The following is a 20,734-nucleotide window of genomic DNA, read 5'->3' on the forward strand; positions in this document are numbered from 1 at the left end:
AAATCGGACGGTACACTTGAAAGGTATAAGGCGCGTCTTGTGGGTGATGGTCGTTCTCAAACTATTGGCATTGATTGTACCGATACTTTTAGCCCCGTTGTAAAACCCGCAACCATCCGACTTGTGTTAACAATCGCTCTCTCGAATTCTTGGCACATAAATCAACTAGATGTCAAGAATGCATTTCTTCATGGCAATCTAAATGAAACAGTTTATATGCATCAACCATATGGTTTTCGAGACTCATCTAAACCGGATCATGTATGTCTTCTTAAAAAATCTCTCTATGGGTTAAAACAAGCTCCACGTGCATGGTACCAACGCTTTGCCACTTTTGCATCATCCATTGGTTTTATTCATAGCCAGTCAGATAATTCACTTTTTGTATATCACCATGAAGGTCAGACTGCTTATCTCTTGCTCTACGTCGACGATATCATTTTGGTTACATCATCTACTACACTACGCTCCTCATTGATGCGACTTTTCTCACATGAGTTTGCTATGAAAGATCTCGGTACCCTTAGTTACTTCCTGGGAATATCAGTTACTCGCAATGATAAAGGGTTGTTTTTAAGTCAACAAACTTATGCACAGGACATCCTCACACGGGTTGGTATGAAACATTGCAATATGGTAAAAACGTCGGTCGACACGAATAGCAAATTAAGTACAAACACGGGTCCCTCCTACTCAAACCCGACTGAGTTCCGAAGTCTTGCAGGTGCCTTACAATAACTCACTTTCACACGACCTGATATTTCATACGCGGTGCAACAGATTTGTTTACATATGCATGACCCGAAGGACAGTCACATGCAAGCCCTACGTCGCATTTTAAGATATATACGAGGCACTTTGTTGCATGGTTTGCAGCTTACTCGTAGTTCTCTTAACTCTTTTGTTGCCTATACCGATGCAGACTGGGGTGAATGCCCGGATACACGCCGCTCAACTTCCGGATATTGTGTTTTCTTTGGAAACAATTTGGTTTCCTGGTCCGCCAAACGTCAACCCACTGTTTCAAGATCAAGTGCGGAGGCCGAGTAAGGAGGTGTGGCAAATGCGGTTTCCGAGTCAAGCTGGCTTCGAAATATATTACTTGAACTTCACTGTCCTGTATCAAAAGCCACAATAGTTTTTTGCGATAATGTAAGTGCAATTTATTTGTCCGGGAATCCTGTACAGCACCAACGCACGAAACACATCGAAATGGATATTCATTTTGTGCGGGAAAAAGTGGCTCGAGGTCAAGTCCGTGTACTTCACATACCTACGCGATTTCAGATAGCTGATATTTTTACAAAAGGTCTACCACGCATACTATTTGAAGATTTCCGAGACAGTTTGAACGTCCGTCCGCCCTCCCGCTCAAACTGAGGGGCTATATTAGATATCACTTTAGACATATTGTAAATCTTATCATATCTTCTATATTTAATATGATTAGTGGTTAGTTAGAATAGGAAATCTTATCATATCTTCTATATTTAATATGATTAGTGGTTAGTTAGAATGGGATTTCCCTTACGTCTGTATTTGGGGTATATATACCCATACTTTGTGATAATGAAAATAATCGAACACAGAACAGTGGGTGTTGACGAGATAAAAGGTTAGTAGTTTAATAGTACAAAATTGAAGATGTAAACATCATCTCTCTAAGATCTATTTCAATTCATGCTAGAGTTTTTATTCTCTAATTCACTATAATCAAGCTTCTCAGGTGTTATGCAAATAGGTATACGCATAACTGCATAAGGTTTTAAGGTTTTTCTCGGTTCCATGGTTTTCTCTATTTAGGCTCTCTAGAGAGGTTGTTACTCAGATGTACGCTGACTAACTGAGTTATTCTTGCTAGTGAGGATATCATGACCCAATCATTAGGCTATGTTGACATGATTTTTTTAGGGTGTTATGTATATTTAAATATTGTTTGGTCCCTGTTTGCCACATAAAGTGCATGGCATCATGGTGATGGATCTAAATTTGATTCACATAACTGAAATGACTTGAGAAGAAATAAAAAATAAAATTATAATAGAAAATTAAATAAAAGTTAAGGGGGTGTAGTGTAAGTAATGGAAAAGTTGGGTATAACCAAGTGCTTTGTTGCACATAATGCAACCACAGGGAATAGATAGATAATAATGGCATTGGCTCCATGTTTCAAACCCCTCCCACTGCCATCAAAACATACATGGCGCCTCTCCTGCACCTCCTCCGTCATTGATCAACCCGATTCTTCTGTCACTCGTCGTCCAGCTGTCATTCTCCCTGTAATCTCTCTCTCTCTCTCTCTCTCTCTCTCTCTCTCTCTCTCTCTCTCTCTCTCTCTCTCCCTCCCTCCCTCCCCCCTCTCTCTCTCTCTCTCACTCTCTCTCCCAATCTTGAATATGTTGCAGTTTATCTGTTGTGTTTTTGAAGAATGAAAGATATGTATGTGGTTAGAATTAAGAATGTACATTTTGTTGCTGAAATTTGCCACCTTGGCAGGACGGACCTATAAAGGGTCATCCGGGGTCGGCCTCCCCGACGACCAAATTTTTTTGGTGTATTTATGTGTTAAAGTTCTTTTTGTATATTTATATGTTAAAAGCTGACATTTTGCCCCGTTTACTTCTTTTTTTCAAATTCTTAATGTTTTGCACCATTTGAAAAAATTCCCACCTGGTAATGTTCTTTTTAGTTCCATGAATATGAATACTAGTAATTAATGACCGTACATGTAGTTTATTGAAGTACAGGTTATATACTTATATAGATCATTTAACAATAGATAACTAGGGTATATGTGAAATCATAGTAATGTATCTTCTTAATACGCGGCGATATTAATGGTCAACTAGTTAACCTGGTGGTGTTGTGTTGGCATTGCATTATCAATATAGTACGGAGTAAAAATAAGCAGTTGAAGGCGTTTGAGAAACCGATTATGTAAATAATAAGTAGTTTCTATTAGCATGTATCAAGCTGTTGATTTACATTTGCTAATCCAAAAACTTCAGCTACTTACAAGTGCTTAAATGATATCAGAGAATTTTATTTTCAAATATTCATTTTGAAATAGCTTATCTTGAGTGTTGACAGGGCTTAGGGAACAATACAGGTGACTATGAGAAATTGGCTTTGACTTTACAAGGATACGGAATTTCAACTGTGGTGGCCAACGTTTCGAGAATCGATTGGCTGAGGAATGCAGCTGGTTTGGTTGACCCTAACTACTGGCGAGGCACACTTCAACCTCGTCCTGTTCTTGATTGGTACTTTGTTTATATACTTGGTTTCTGTGCATTTTTGGTTGAGTTCCTTCATGAGTTTATTTCATTAAAGCTTGTTGTACTGTGGGCAGGTATTTAAATCGGGTCGATGAGGCTATCAAAGAAGCTTTGAAACAATCTCAAGGTTCATAATCTCGTTTTTCCAGATGTTCATCAGTTTTCGGAAAAGGTTTTGAAGGATGAAATAGACTTTCTGAACCAATAATCATTATTTGCAAAAATCCCCAAATCACAATGATTAATAAAAATAACTGATTTAAGAAAACTTGAAACCATCTCAATATATCCTAGTGGTTGGGTCTTGATATCTTCAAGTCTAAAACCTGCGGTGGCTAGGGCCAGGGTCGGAAATGGTTACACAATAACCCAATTAGGCCGTGTACGTAAAAAATACTCTTCCTCTCCGGGTAGCCTGAGATGAAAAGCTCATCCATTTCTAAGGCGAATCTAAGTGAGAGGGAGTGGGGTCCTTTGACGTCATTAATTAATCTTTTTCAGTACACACTACTCTTCAATTTGTATAGGGCACCACTGAATTTAACTCTAGGACCCCATACATATTCAAGATTTATAGGGATTTTTTTAAGATAAACAACCAGTAAAAAACCCTTTAAATAAAATCAGTTTTGAAAAAAAAAAAAATCGGCACCCCTTTGTGTTTTGATCCTAGAGTCGTCACTACTGATACATTTACCCGTTTATTTAAAAAAAAAAAAAAACATTTTTAAGTATACAAGGAGATAAACCAGATGTACATGGTGCTTATTGTAGGTGGTTCGTTATCGATTATTGGACATTCTGCAGGAGGGTGGCTGGCTCGGGTGTACATGGAAGAGTTCAATCAAGCAAATATTTCGTTGCTTCTCACACTCGGATCTCCTCTTCAGTATGTATCCTAAAATAAAAAAAAATAAATAAATAAATAAATAAAAAAAATTCATATGAGACTAATAAATAATATACATGATGCTTAAATAAATGTCAACTTTAGGCCACCACCAAAAGGGGTACCGGGCGTTGTTGATCAAACAAGAGGTCTTTTGTATTATGTAGAGGAAAATTGCAGAAAAGCTGTTTATACTCCAGAACTGAGATATGTATGTATCGCAGGCAGGTACACTATAATGTTAACGAAATTTCTTTATCACTCAGAAACTGAAACTGAAACTGCAAACGATAGAATGATATATTTGCGTAACATGCAGGTATATTCAGGGAAGTAAATTCTTTGGTAATTCGGATCCTTCCGTAACTATTCCAGTTGCCACCGAGCAATCTGTTTCTGATGCCATTATTGCCAGTGATACAAGCACTATAACGTCAAATGGTGCTACATTTCGCACTCGTTTTGTTGGTCAAGGGTACAAACAGGTAATCCTTCATTTCCTTTTGTCATTGGATTTCAAAGAGCAAACACCTGCATTACAGTAGACTAAAGGTTGCAAGATGGGCGGGTTGGATGATTTGGTTAACGGGCCAAAACAGGTAACTTTTTATTATGGGCTAAAACAGGTCAGGTGACGTTGAACCAGAAGTATATAATGTTAGATATGAGTATATTCTGTGTATGGGCCCACCAATTCAGAAATGGTTCAAAGCGTTAAGAGTTTAATATAAGTGAGAAGTCACATTTCTGTTGTTTAGACTTACAAATGAGTCTCGAATACACAGGTGTGTGGACAGGCAGACGTATGGGGAGATGGAGTTGTTCCAGAGGTATCTGCTCATCTCGAGGGTGCTTTAAACCTTAGTTTCGATGGGGTGTACCACTCGCCTGTTGGTTCAGACGATGAATCAAGACCATGGTACGGTTCACCAGCTGTCGTTGACCAATGGGTACACCACCTCCTCAACTAGTTCTGTATATATCATCTATATAGTGTACAGATTTTTAAATTGAAACCTGACAATTGTAAATCTGGAATGTTTCACTGGTACTATAAATTTTACATCCAGTAAATTTTGCTCAGGTTTTGAATAGTAGCTGACATTCTTTATAAACTGTCAAATTCCAATGTGTATTAACAGCTCAAAAGGCCTAAAATTTTCTTCATCTATCTCAAATACTGATGGCAAATTCACATAAGAATTTGCATTGCATCCAGTAAATTACAGTGAGTCTGTTAATTCATAGTAGTTTGGGTTTTAACGGTGTTAAAGAAACCAAACTGATCACCGTTAACCAGAAGGTTGACAAGTTTGAGCTGAGCCAGGCATAGGTTGTTTGTTCAATAGACATACAAATTTTAGCTCTACAATTAAAGATGGAAATGGCACATGGATATGGCTTATCATTTAGCACAGATAATAACATTAAAGTGAAAAATGTGAAACACAACATTCACCATCTGAAAATGTACTATTATCATAGCATCAATTACTACAGATACTGTAAGCAGTAAAAGACATCGATCAAAACAAGTGTTTTACGCACCCTATAGCATCACAACGCATACCAAAATAAGGGCGGGAAGCATGTTTCTGCTTCTTACAACTTTTTTAATACGCACCATCCAGCTCAAAAAGTGCACTCCTAGATTAAAATAAAAATATATCAACAAGTAGCCTACATGTCAGTACACATCAAGAGAAATCGAAATTTTGAATCGCCAATCAGGCTGCTTTCACGAAATGAGGACTTATCAACTTGGCAATCTCCAAAAACCCGACTTTGTCTTTACCATCAAATATAGTCTTCAGCTTGTCATCACAGATTATCTCTTTCTTGTTTGTTGGATTCTGCAAGCATAAATTCCAAATTTCAGAATGAAAAAAATATTGGGCAAAAGCATTTGAATGTAACACAACTATGCATAAATTAACTAATAGCAAGATTATGTTTCTTAGTCATGTTATTAACTTGTCCAAAGTCAGACCATTCGTGTTGTTAAATGTTAACGATTAACAACTATAAAGAGTCCACTTTAGAGAGAGCAGGAACGACTATACTGAGCAGTTAAAATGATTTTTGTCGTATATTATTATGTATTTTATAAGGATACAGTAACGTAGTATTTTAATATTCCAAAATTTACAAACACCATACAAGATATCAACAACATAATATAATCTACAAGAATGGATGCATCTTGCAGTTTGAATCAATTCAACTATTTCACTCCAAATGTACCTCACTAAGTTTATTCATGAATATAAGTAATACAGAAAATCATGATAGCGTAATGCAAAGAATCACGTATCATATTGACTTAATATAATGCCCTTAAAGCAGCCGATTACTGTGTGCTCAAAACCAAATCTATTGTTTTACTTAAACATCTAAAATTGATTAAATCAGTAGTTGAGGCGTTTTGTTTTTTGTTTACAACTACATTTCTAGTTCTTCACATAACCTCAAAGCCTGCTCTAAGATGAGTAATTTAGTCTGCATTATTAACATAACCTAAACTAAAAATTTTGGTTCCCATGGCTTTCAAAAGACTAATCGAGTCCGAAAATGCATTACAAATACATAACTCATAAGTACAGATTCTAAAAGTATATAATCTTTACTTAACAATAAACAAGCTAGGTCATTAAACAACAATAAGTAAACGCCTCTTCATAACCTAATTTACAAAAACTAGGGTTTTTAACAATATATCATATATCATTACTAAAAATGGAAAACGAATAAAAAGATCGAAAAAATATAGTAATAAAAAGAACTGGCCTGAAGCTGATGGAGCTTGATGTATTCCCAAATCTTTTTAACGGCGTCAGTTCGAGCAGATTCAGGTACACCGAGAAAGTCAGAAAGTGCCGGTGAAATCGGAATCGGTTTTAAAATTCCGGCAGGTTTTTTTTCGGTTGAACCTTCCTTTTTCACCGGTGATTTCTTGCCGGTGCTACTTTTTGTCTTGTTTGCGGCAGCAGCAGTAGCAGTGGTGAGGGTGGATTTGGGAGTGGCGGATTTTGCGGCAGCGAATAAAGTTCTTCCGGCTTTGAAAACCCTAGCACCAACAGAGGCCATGTTTGTTTGTTTAGTGACGGAGATAGCGCAGTAGAGTGACGGATGAAATGGAGGAGGAAACTATTACTATTTCTTCCTCACATAAAAATGTGTAAAAAAAAAGTGTAATTTATAAAAACGGTCCTTGTAGTTTTCACGAAATTGTAGATATAGTGTATTAATTTTAACTACATAGATCATATCGTTTTTAGCTTAATCTTAGTTACACTAATTACACTAATAGGGTGTTTAGATGAAATTGGTGTTAGGGAATTTGGTAGTGGACCGTAACAAGGATATGTTATTGTGGTATCATCATTCACAACAATCACAAATAACAAATAAATAATAACCAGCATAAACAATATTATAAAGATAAACGACACGAGGATTTAACGTGGTTATATCTCAACTTCAAACATGGAGAAGAGTTTAGTCCACGGGCGCAAATCAGAGAATTTTCACTACACTTTCGTGCATTCATTTAATGAGGCTAGATGTTACAATTTATAAAGAAGCATTAAACCTAAAACCTTTAGGTTTCCTAATATAGTTTACTTATTCCATAAGCAAACTTATCCTTCAAGCAAAATACATTCCATAAACATCAATTACTTGCTCCATGCTTCAACCTACTAGAACGACTTGTTCACCAAGTCAAGCTCCATTAAGGTTGGTCCTTTGAACTAGGACTTACGTTAGAGTGTTTTTCTGAGTCACAGGATGTGTTAGAAATACCAGACTACAACCCAGCTTTAGGATATTATGTGATATTGCATGCGGAATATGTAAATATATATGCCTAGGGGCGATTATATTTAGGGGCAAGCGGGGGTAGCCGCCCCAGTGAATTTGCAATTTTCAGTGTAAAACTTTTTGAATTTTTCAACTTTGACCCAGGAAGATTTTTTTTTTAACCCCAAAACCTACATATTTTGCCCCAAAATCTTCAGATTTTGCCTAAAAATCTCCAAATCTTACCCCAAAACCTTTAAATTTTGCCAAAAAAACCTCCAAAATTTGCTTAAAATCTTCATTTTTTGCTCCAAAACCTTCATATTTTGCCCCAAAACCTCCATATTTTGCCCAAAAAATTGCTACGGTTTTAATTTTTTTTTTTTGCCCCCAGTGAAAAAAAACCTGGTACCGCCACTGTATATGCCTATTACTTTTGTATATTAGATCATTTGATGTAATTGTGTTCTAATCATGTGTCTAGATGACTGTTCCTAACGATAGTTACTTGAGTGCTTATGTCTTATAACTGTTAGGTAATCTATGTGGAGCTTATGTATGTAAAATGACATATAAAAATAAAAAATAAATGATGTATAATGATTTAAAGGGTAATGATGTAATTTTATTTTCATAAGCTCATAAATAATTCAAATAACTTAGGTGCTGTTTGTTTTTTAAGATGTTTTTGTCTGAAGATCTGCGAACCACGTCTGTAGAGAAGATGTGGCCTGAAGATCTGTAAGCTAAACACTGAAGACTGTTTGTTTTTATGTCTGCTAAATACAATTTAAAATTAAAATCTTAAATTATTAAAAATGAAAATTTTAAGTTTTCATCTAAAATAATTATAATTATAATATACTCCTATGCAGTCAGCCATTTTCCAACACCTAAACACTTTATCTAATTGAAACCAACACCCAAACACTTAATCTAATTAGAAATTGAAAGGACCTGTTCATATACATTATAAACGATTCACAATAGTTGATTACATCGCGAGATATTTGACCTCTATATGATACATTTTACAAACATTGCATTCGTTTTTAAAAGACAAACTTTTTTTACATTAAAAATTGACAGGTATGCATACCATTTCATAATATCCACTATCCAACTATAAATTGACTTAATAATAATCTTTGATGAACTCAATGACTCGAATGCAACATTTTTCGAAATATGCCATGAAAGTCTCCAAAAATGAGCAAACGCACAGCGGAAGATTTCTTTCAATCCTGAAAATAAACATGCTTTAAAGTGTCAACCAAAAGGTTGGTGAGTTCATTAGTTTATCATAATCATTCATTTTCATCATTTTAATAGAACACAAGAATTTCATTTCCAGTTCTCATAGATATACGTCCCATGCATAGAGACAAAAATCATTCATATGGTGAACACCTGGTAACAGACATTAACAAGATGCATATAAGAATATCCCCTATCATTTCAAAAAATCCTTCGGACATGATAAAAACGAATTCGAAGTACTAAAGCATCTGATACTTTGGATGGGGTTCGTTAGGCCCAATAGATCTATCTTTAGGATTCGCGTCAATTAGTAGATCAGTTTACTAATTCTTAGGTTACCAAGCAAAAGGGGCATATTCGGCTTCGATCATTCACCCATATAATGTAGTTTCAATTACTTGTGTCTATTTCGTAAAACATTTATAAAAAATTGCGCATGTATTCTCAGCCCAAAAATATAAAGGGTAAAAAGGCAAATGAAACTCACCATACTGTATTTCGTAGTAAAAATACATATAACGTCATTGAACAAGTGCAAGGTTGACCTCAGATTCACGAACCTAAATTAATTATATATATATATATATATATATATATATATATATATATATATATATATATACATATACATATATATATATATGTTGGTCAAAATTTGTCTAACAATTTAGTTTAGGTCACAGTGTATCACAATCCTAATGCTCGAGACTAATATGCAAAAGTCAACAAAATTCAATTTGACTCAAAATGATTTCCAAAATTCATACATGATTATTATATAGTTTAAATATCGTCGTTTTATATTTTTAGGTATTTTTAAAAGATTTCAATAGAGTAAATAACATAAAAAATTTATATAATAAAAATATACTTTTTATATATTTTAAGTAATAAAATTTATAAAGTTCATTTAATATCATGAAAATAATATGATAGGTAATATTAATGTAATTATGTTTCACGTAGTACAATATCTTTGCATTACATATTTATTTGAATAAAATAATATCGATAATAATAATGGTAAGTAAAAGTTATTTTATTTTGTAATAATAATTATTATTTTTCTACTAATAATAATAACAATATTTATATTTACGAAAAATTGTATTTTGATAATATGATAATTCTAATTATGATAACTTTAATATTTACGATACTTTTTAATATCAACTTTAAAATAATAATTTTATTTAAAATGATAATAATAATGATATTTTGTAATAACTATAACATTTCATTTAAAATGATAATTTTTGTTAAAATGATAGTTTTAATACTAACGATACTTTTAATAATAGTAATGATAAAATAATAACAACGATAATTTTGTCTAAATCAATATCTTACAATATTTTAATTTCATCATGATACTCATACTTCTTATTTCCTAATTGATTTGTTTAATAACTTTTAATTATCTTTTATAGCGCGTTCATTTTAATGATCATAATAGTAATCATAAAAATTAAGTGTTACTAATATTAGTTTTAATTACAATAATACTAATAATGACTATGACATTATTAACGATAATACTAATAATTATTTTAATGATAATATAATAATAATAATAACAATAACAATAACCATTTTTAAATAATGATATACATATTAATAATGATAATAATAATAATAATACTAATAATAATAATAATAATTAGATAATAATAATAATTATACCAATTATAACTTTAACGATAATAACGATAGTAATAATAAAAATAACAATTTTTAATGATAAATCCCTTTTATTGATAAAGATGATGATAATAATAATAATAATAATAATAATAATAATAATAATAATAATAATAATAATAATAATAATAATAATAATAATAATAATAATAATAAGATAAAACTAGAACGACGATAGTAATAATCATTTTTAATAATAATACAAAGATTTAATTGAATATAGCTTCTAATCCCTTCATCGAAACCATTCGATATCTAAATGAAAAGTTCTTAATTTTTTGCTACCTATCCAACGACATGCATATCTTATACCTTATCTCAACCACATATATAACTAATTCAAAATTCAACACGTCCTATCTAATGGCAATATCAAAAGTACAAGCATGCATAATCCTAAATACTCGAGCACTAGTCAGGGATACACTAATAATATATAAAAGTTAAGTTATGAGTGCTCACATATCAATATTGAGATTCAATATTGCAGGAAAGGTACGTAAACACAAAGGAGACGATAAACACTAGATTGACCACACGAGCATACCCTCGAACATTACCTATCACCTCCATAGCTATAACCCATAATTTTCTTAGCCCTAACCCACTCGAAAAACTTGTTTGAAATCATGCGAGCAGCACCTCGTCGTAGTATTTTATGTATAATGCTAATAATAATAATACTACTAATAATAATAAGATTAGTAAAAATATTAATCTTGATTAATAATAATAATAATATATAAATAATAATAATAATTATACAGAGGGAGTATGATAGATATATGAATATGTGTGTGTGTACCGAATGATTTCGTCGAACATTTAAAGACTTAGCCACTCTCACCAAGCCATGCGATCGCATGGTTGTTGTGGGGAGAGCCCATGCGATCGCATCATGCTCCATTCCAGCTGGTACCCATATTTAAATCTTGCCGACACTTGATTTATTTATTTAATATATATTTATTTAATTTATGTAATTACTTATATATTATATTATATTTACGCTCATGGTAAAAATGTAATTTTTACTCAAATGACTTGGACGTTGTCACTCGACTCATGTACCACTTTCGATTTTTCGAGCGCACTTACGTACGTTTAGAAAACTAGCCTTTTATGTTACGCGACATGTATACTTACTAATAATTTGACTTTATTCATCAAAAATTTATCTTATGATAAATGTAACTTATAAAATTGAGCGTTGTGGTCATTTGCTTCTATAAATCAGAGTCTCGTAGTTTATCAAAATGTATCATTTTAAATCATCTGTTAAAATATTATATTTTGTCACTTGTATAATATATATATATATATATATATATGTATATATATATATATGTATATATATATATATATGTATATATATATATATATGTATATATATATATGTATATATATGTATATATATATATATGTATATATATATATATGTATATATATATATATATATATATATATATCCTTATTGAAAATATATATTTGTTCATATTGAAATAGGTAATAATACAATATTTAGTTTTTCAAAACTAATTATATTTTTAAAGTTTATTTTGGAATCGTTTAGACAGTAGAAAAATATTATATCAATCACGTTTACATTTTTGAAATGCTTTATCTACTTGTAATTTATAATATAAACTTTATTTAAATTCTTCAAAAGTCATATATAAATTATCTTATAAAACGTCCTAATTAATAAAGTTCTTTTTAAACTGAAACATTTTTATACATTTAAATCAAATATGATAACTTTGTTTTTCTAAAACTAAATATATAAAATAATCATTTTATTAAAAGGTTAAAATAGAAGAAGTTTTTATATCATAAAAATGTTTTAGAAAAGTAAGATTAAATATACTTTTAATAGATTTCAAGTTTTTAACGTTTGTTGGTGCAACGTGATATAACGTCTAAAGGTTAGGTAAACGTATAAAATTATTTTAATGTAAAACGTTAATTTACTTAACTTGTCGATATCCGTCTTCTAAGTTATTTACATTTCACATTCCAACTTTAAAATGATAGTCATACTAGTTATCTTATTAACATCACGAGGAAAATGTTGTAAGGTATGAATTGAAAATAAAATAGGAATCTTTACTAACTTTTGTCTAGTTCTAGTTAGTTGACACTTTGTTCTTATATGTAAAATCACTTTACCATTTTCCGAATATGGTTAAAAGGGAAAGGTTTCCTAAATCAAAGTGGACCTCCTAACAGGGACTCGTAGCCATAATTCAATGTATCTAATAATTCAATCATTTAATGTTATCTTTTAATTCCGTCAATAATTATTTTAAATATATTTTAAAACAACAACGTTCATGTAAAGTATTATACGTCTAATACTTGTTAACATTTTCAAGTTATAATATATACCTATATACATATATAATCATATCCGTTCCTATAATGGTTTGTGAATCTTTGGAATTTGGTCGAGGTTAAATGAATGTATGAACACAGTTTAAAATTTTTGAGATTCAACTTACAAACTTTGCTTATCGTGTCGGGAATATATAAAGATTAAAGTTTAAATTTGGTCGGAAAGTTCCGGGTTGTCACAGTACCTACTCGTTAAAGAAATTTCGTCCCGAAATTTGATTGGGATGGTCATGGCTGACAATAAGTATGTTTTCATGACGCATATTAGCTGAAGATTAGGGTTTTATCATCATTGAGTAATATGAATAAAATCATTTGATTTTGTGAAGAGTACGAGTGAAGCTATCACCAAAAGAGTGAAATGAGTAGGTATAGATTCGTCATATCTTTTGACGTAGATAGGATTGATTTTCAAGTTCAAGAGATTTGGAGAAAATCTTCGTAATAGGATTTGATTCTTCAATAATTAAGGGAATTAGGATCTGCTTTAAATGGGATCATCTGTTTTGATTTCTCTGTCAGATATTTTACTATAAATCCACCTCCTTCATTTCCTTTTAACTCACACCTTCCATTATTTCTAACTCATATTTTAAAGCATTCATAAATATGCTTCATTCAGTTCTGCTTCTTGACATATTCCTAACCTTCATATCGGTCATTCTTCTTTTTATCAACCGCCGAAAGAATCTATTTACTTCTAATATACTCTTGGGTTTATAGTGTTTCTAGTTCTCCCGTGTCTTTATATTGCCATATGCATTGATATATATGGTTTTTAATTTTCTGGGTTGTTGTTAGGTTTTATATCTTCCCTTATATTTCGAAGTTCCTGCTTCTGTCTTCTATAATCATTGTCATCCCCAGTTAGTGCTCTCTTTTATTTGCTACGATTTATACCCCAATTTCTATTTTGGAGCTTTGTCCTTTAGTTTCTTCTTCTTGCGATTAAGTACCACTGGTTATGGTCTAGAATTTGTAGATATAAATTTCGGAATGAACATTGTTAATGTTCTAAGAAGAAAATTGTAATGGCACGATCTTGTTTTGTCAAATTGCCAGAATACCTCGAAAAAGGTCGAATCATCAAGAAAATATTTTCTTGAGGTTAAATAGAATATAAGAGTCGCGTACATAGCACATGATTGTAACATCCCGCATTTTTCCGTTAAATTATTTTAACGCCGTCTTTTTTTATTTATTTATTTAATATCCTCAGCATCTCGATTCGTATCCTCTTTTAGCTACATTCTTAAAATATTTTCGTTATTGGATTATAACGTCCCCCGTACTCTCGTGAAGTTAAATATTCGTTCGGTTAATTTCCGCACCCGACTACAAACTAGAGGGACTAGTTTTGCCAAAAAGACTAAGAGGTGACTAGCTTTTGACTAGTCAACCCCACCTCCCATCTTTTTCATTTTCATTTTTCCTTTTCTTTCACTACTTCCATAATTTCTCTCAATTCTCCATTTTGAAGATTCATCATCTAAATCAAATCGGTCAAGCTTCAATCCAAACAAATTACATATTTGGAATCCTTGCAACTTCCTCTTCGATTCCATACCAATTTCATCTCATTTGGGTAACTTTCTAAAATCACTAGATTTCTTTAAATTCGTGTTCTTGACTTATAAAGTAGTTAATTAGTGTCTATGGCTCATTGTGATGTCGTGTATGTAATTTGTATGCTCGATTTGTTGTTTTTGGTGTAACTAGTTCATTATGAAAATTGCTTGCTAAATCTTTGATTTTGGATGATTAAAAGTTGTTTAATTGTTAAAGTTCATGTATTAAATGTGTTACTAGCGTCATTAGCTTCAATTTGATGTGTAGGTTGATTAAGAAAACTTCAAAAACATGATTATTGATTTTGAGATGTTTGACTAGGGTTTGATAGTTCTTGACATGAATTTTTGGATGCTTGAATGCCATGAAATGTTAATTGTTAGTGTTTAGTAGTAATGTATGCTTCATTACCTTCAAAACGGCATATCACATGTGTGAATTGGATTCCCGAAACTTAAAATGCATTTGATGAACTTGAAACTTTGAAAATGGATTCTTAATGATCACTTGACGGAAAATCGGTTAGTGAAATTGATGTTTTTGTTTGATGAAACGTGTTTAGTTGTTTTCCTTGTCAAATTACCTTTCCAACGATATATAGTATGCATTTTGGATGTTTTCGGTTCATAAAATATGTTAATTTGAGTTTTGGTTCGTGACTTGGTCTATTTTTCTGCAAACAGCAAAAATTCCAGGTATGCGCGCCGTGCAACCTCAGCGCGCCGCGCAAAACAGAAATCCCAGATATTTGCCCCCTTTAGTTGAGTTCTGACCCGGATTTACACTAGGGTGCGCGCCGCGCAACCCATAGCGCGCCGCGCATATGCCCAGCTCATTTTTGTTTTTATTTTTCCTTTCACAAAATGTTTCCCGCTTAACCGTAACTCCGATTAACATGAAACTTGGCCATTCTGCTCATAAATGATTTCTCATCATGGGAAAATTGTCGGATACCCGACCCGACCCCGTTGACCTTGACTTTGACCAAGTTTGACTTTTAGTCAAACTTAACCAAACAATTATACGATCGTTCTAACATGCTTAATTACTTGTATCGTGCATGAAACTTGACTAATTGATTCACATGCTACATAATCGAGTCGTAACGAGCCATAGGACTAATTGAACATCTTTGACCGTTTGTGTTTACCGTTATTGATATAACCTATATGTTTAGGTCAAGACTAGCTTTGTCTTTGCACGCGTTTACTTGTTGAAGTACTTTATTAACTCTTGCACGCAAGGTGAGATCATAGTCCCACTTTTACTCTTTTTGAACTTATATTTGGGATGAGAAAATATAAACGATTCTTTTGAACTAAGTGAACACAAGAACGGGAAAACAAACATTCTACATACGAGTTTAGAACAAAAATCCTCAATTCGATTATCATTAGTTACACTTGACGGGTGTAAGCGAGAACTTATGTTATATGGCCATATGGGTTGACAACCCTCATCTTTGACGGTTCGCTACCGTCTACAGATGAAATATATTTTCGAGAATCAGTGTTTGTTCTAGCACTATGGATGGGGTATACAATGGATGGAATGTTAAGCTTTGATAATTGGGTGATCGTGAATATTAACTTTTAGAATGTATTACTATTATTTCAACTTTTCAAACCTTGTGGTTCGACTTACTTACTTTTACTCACTTACTTACTTAAACCTATGATTTCACCAACGTTTTCGTTGACAGATTTCTATGTTTTTCTCAGGGCTTGCACGATATGTGAAACATGCTTCCGCTTACTATTTGATACTTGCATTGGATGTCGAGTATACATGCATTTCATGGAGCGTCTTTTGACTTTACTTTAAACCGTGTCGTCTAGATTTCATTTGTACTTATAACCTTGTAACTTAACTTTTGGTTGAACAATTCTTGTAAACTTTGGAAACAATCTTTATTTTGAAATGAAGGCGACATATTTTGGTCAAACGTTGTCATAAAGACTTATGACCAGGTGATGGGACCCATGTAGATGACGCCGTCAGTTGACGATTTGTCGGGGTCGTTACAAGTGGTATCAGAGCCTTGGTTGTAGGGATTTAGAGTTCATTTGTGTCCACCCCGAGTCATAGGGTACATAGGTGAATCTAGACTACAACCGGCATATAGACTGAAGTAGGAATTACTTGACTATTTGTGCATTTATACTCGAACTCTTCTATCATATCTAACTCGTATTCGATCTTGATCTTACGTTGATAAATTTTGTTGACGCGCCACCTTGACTTTATAAAGTAATGTTAAATGCACATGTAAATCAGGGTAATATAATTTCCGGGATTATATTACGGTGATTCACATGGACGTTCCGACATTATGACGTAAAGAATTTAAGGCGAGTCAAGGAAAAATTTCCTCTCTATCCTTATTCCATACTCCGGTTAGTATTGTTGAAAATACTAACCAACGATATTCTTGTGTCATGAAGGAACAATGGCTCACCAAGGTCAACACAATACTCCTCTCTAAACCCTAGAACAAGCTCTTCAACGAATGATAACCACCGCCGTGGGTACGGTCGTGGCCGATCACTTTTCTAACAACAACAATCATGGAACCGGTAATTCAAACGAAGGTTGCTCCTACAAGAACTTCATGAAGTACAATCCTTCCACTTTCGATGGAACCGGAGGACCGGTTACTCTCACCCGATGGTTTGAACAAATGGAGACCGTTTTTAACACAAGCGGTTGTCGAGACCAAGATGAGGTCAAGTTTTCCACCCTCACTTTCACCGGCATTACTCTCTCGTGGTGGAACACGTATGTACAATTGGTGGGAAGCGATGAAGCCCACACACTCTCTTGGACCGAATTAAGAGAAAGAATGATCACCGAATACTTCCCGCGCGACGAGACTCGAAGGCTCGAGCAGGGTCTAAGGAATTTAAAAACGGTCGGGAACGACCTCGAAACTTATAATCAACGGTTTACCGAACTAGTCACAATGTGTCCAAATATCATGACTCCCGAATCCCTAAGAGTTGAACTTTACATGGATGGCCTCCCTAAGAGCATTCAACACAGGGTAATGACACCTCGACCCACTAACCTACAAGAGGCTTTAACAATGGCCCGCCATACTTTAGACACGGCGAATGAAATGGAAACGCCGGCACCAATGGTCGAGAACCAATCGAGCGGCAATAAAAGAACATGGGAAGCCTCTCAATCAAGCAACCACAACCACAACAACCTCTCCAAGAAGCCTTTCGCCTCCAACGACAAGAAAGGCTATACCGGAAAACTACCTTTTTGTAACGAATGCCGCAAGCATCACTTTGAAGGATGTGGCAGGTTCCGCCACCGGCGCCAAGGAAGTGGTCACATCGCCAAACATTGTGGAAGTGCCACCCCCATCACTCAAAAGGGACCCAACCCACGAAAGTTGGTCACTTGCTACGCATGTGGCCAAACGGGTCATTTTAGGAATGAATGCCCAAATAAGAAAATCAACCCCAACGCACGCCGTTGAACTTTCAACATCAACGCCTAGGATGCCCGAGACGACGATGGACTAGTCACGGGTACGTTTCTTCACAACAAACCGTATGTTTCATACTTATTCGATTCAATTACCGCTAGACGTTTTACAACCAAGACTTTGACTTGTACTCATTACATTCCACCTTTTTCCCTTAGATACTACTTAGGCAATTTAAGCGACCAACGGAAAGATATTGTGTGTCTATAAATTCTATCGGAGGATATACGTTAAGAATATTGACTTGACACCTATAGAACTAGGGAGCTCAGAACCTATTCGTTAAGGAGAAATTGTTTCCCTACAACTAGGTATAGATTATTGTGAACTAAATAATTTTCGGTTGAAAACCGATACCCTCTTCCTCGTATCCATGACCACCTGATTACTTGCATGAATCCCGTGTGCATTCCAAAACGACCTCCGTTCCGGTTATCATCAATTGGGGGTTAAGGGAGACGATGTCTCCTAAGCCATTTCCGAACTCGCAACGTTAGTTGTAAATCTCTCTTAGTACCGTTTGATTTATTTAGGACTCCGTCCGTATTCATGAACCTCCTAAACCACGTATGCAACTTATCTAGACAAATCTGTTATCGTATTTATAGATGACATCTTAACTTATTTAAGTAAAGAAGGAAAACGAACAACATCACCATCTTACGCTCGAACTTTTGAGAAAAGAGCAACTTTATACCAAATTCTCCGAGTGAGAATTTCTGTTGAACGAAGTCCAATTTTCTAGACCATGATGTTAATGGTCAAGGCATTACAATCAATCTCGAAATCAAGCCACATGTAATCAGGAAACTCTCCCAACTCAGACTTGTATTCGTAAAATCTTAGATCTCGTCTATTTTTACCGAAGATTCATTTCCGACTTTTCTCGTGTTACACGACTTTTAAACTCGTTAACTCACTAAGGAAAACTTTAAACCTCTCCGTGTTCGAACCTTGAGCGTGATTCTTCACACCAACAATTCTAGTTAAAATCGTATAGCAACAGATGGAACTCAAACATGGAAATATTTCTACTTGAACGCCGAAAGGCATACTCTCTTGTCTCAAAAATCAACATAACTAAAATTCGTTATTTTGCACGAAGAATTCGAATACTAAATTGTGGATCCGATCAATTTTCTCGTCATCCCGTACCAAACTACCTACCTCTGTTATTTCACCGTCACCGTCTAATATTACTGGAATTTAAGATAACACACAATCGAACGATACTTCACTCTTCTTTGACTTAACGCCCTTGTGTTTATGATAATTGGTCAACTATTATTCAACCCCGAACTATACAACTACGTGTACTACCTCGTTTCTCTTTCAGACTTCAACTTTTGACAACTAGAGGCACGTTATGGCAACCCCGAGATGTAAGCTCATCCTATTCTAAGTCCTCATTTCACTCCTATCTTTATCGCTCGCATTTCCGTTTAAGGAAACTCCTTGTAACATTTCTCCATGGATAGAGAAACTCTTCATATTACAATAGTATTCGCCACGAGGGTGAATAGTTCTAACGAACATTTTCGAACCCTAACTAACTTGTTCAAACGTATATTAAGAGATTCTATTCCAACACGGTGCATCTTTGTCAATTATCACGTATCGAAATACTCGTTTCACTTCTAGTTTTGCAAGAAACCTTGGAGACCCGCTTAGACATGAGTACCGCGTACCACCCACAAACCGACGAACCGAGCAAACGAACGATTTACGTCTTGGAAAGACATGTCACAAACTCGTATTGTCACCTTTAGTAGATCACTCTTACAATAGTAGATACCACTCGTGTGTTCACACGCACTTTCCGAAACCCTATATGACCGCTAATGTCATACCCCTGTTCATTTAACCAAAGCATCAACCACCGAAATCTGAACTCCATCAAGAAACAACAATTGAGATCGTTCAAGTCCGAGAAGGGCTCGAGACAACCCATTGTCGCCAGAAGAGTTATACCAAACTTATATGAAAACCTCACCAAACCCAGTGTGTAACCGCGTAATATTGAGAAACCGCACCTTGAAAGGGTGTAATCCATTTTGGGAAATCGAGAAAGGCTATATCCGCAATATTGAACCTTTTGAAACCTTGGGGCGTATTGGAACCGCTTCCTACCGTTTAGAACTTCCGACTCAATTAAGTTTCCGTTTACCCTACATTTCGTGTAACAAACTTAGAAACGTGTCCTGCGGAACAGGAACGTGCAATCCTGCTAGATACATCAACTATCGATGACAAACTACTCTTCATAGGAAAACCAGTTGAAACCAGGGATCGTAAAAACCAAACCTTAATACAACGTGAAACCCTAACTATCCAAATTCATGA

The 20,734-nt window shown here is 34.2% G+C and overlaps 2 protein-coding genes across 3 annotated transcripts; one reads left to right on the plus strand and one right to left on the minus strand.

The window, feature by feature from the left end:
- The first annotated feature begins 2,143 nt into the window (after positions 1–2,143).
- LOC139844231 (uncharacterized) lies at positions 2,144–5,336 on the plus strand. 2 transcript variants are annotated; one of them, XM_071834454.1, is made up of 7 exons: positions 2,144–2,279; positions 3,091–3,263; positions 3,353–3,405; positions 4,086–4,167; positions 4,273–4,395; positions 4,487–4,652; positions 4,953–5,336. In XM_071834454.1, exons 1-7 carry the CDS (start codon positions 2,151–2,153, stop codon positions 5,136–5,138), a joined length of 912 nt encoding a protein of 303 aa, XP_071690555.1. In that variant the 5' UTR covers positions 2,144–2,150; the 3' UTR covers positions 5,139–5,336. The 2 variants fall into 2 exon arrangements, with proteins under 2 accessions (XP_071690555.1, XP_071690554.1); XM_071834453.1 differs by having other exon boundaries at positions 4,053–4,167; positions 4,953–5,333.
- A 260-nt stretch (positions 5,337–5,596) lies between these two features.
- Positions 5,597–7,323, minus strand: LOC139843752 (upstream activation factor subunit UAF30-like). The gene is made up of 2 exons (XM_071833899.1): positions 6,955–7,323; positions 5,597–6,020 (listed from the first exon to the last, which is right to left on the minus strand). Exons 1-2 carry the CDS (start codon positions 7,252–7,254, stop codon positions 5,895–5,897), a joined length of 426 nt encoding a protein of 141 aa, XP_071690000.1. The 5' UTR covers positions 7,255–7,323; the 3' UTR covers positions 5,597–5,894.
- Between the last annotated feature and the right edge of the window lie 13,411 nt (positions 7,324–20,734).

The sequence above is a fragment of the Rutidosis leptorrhynchoides genome, chromosome 4 (genome assembly GCF_046630445.1).
Source record: "Rutidosis leptorrhynchoides isolate AG116_Rl617_1_P2 chromosome 4, CSIRO_AGI_Rlap_v1, whole genome shotgun sequence".
In the NCBI taxonomy this organism is placed as follows: Eukaryota; Viridiplantae; Streptophyta; class Magnoliopsida; order Asterales; family Asteraceae; genus Rutidosis; species Rutidosis leptorrhynchoides.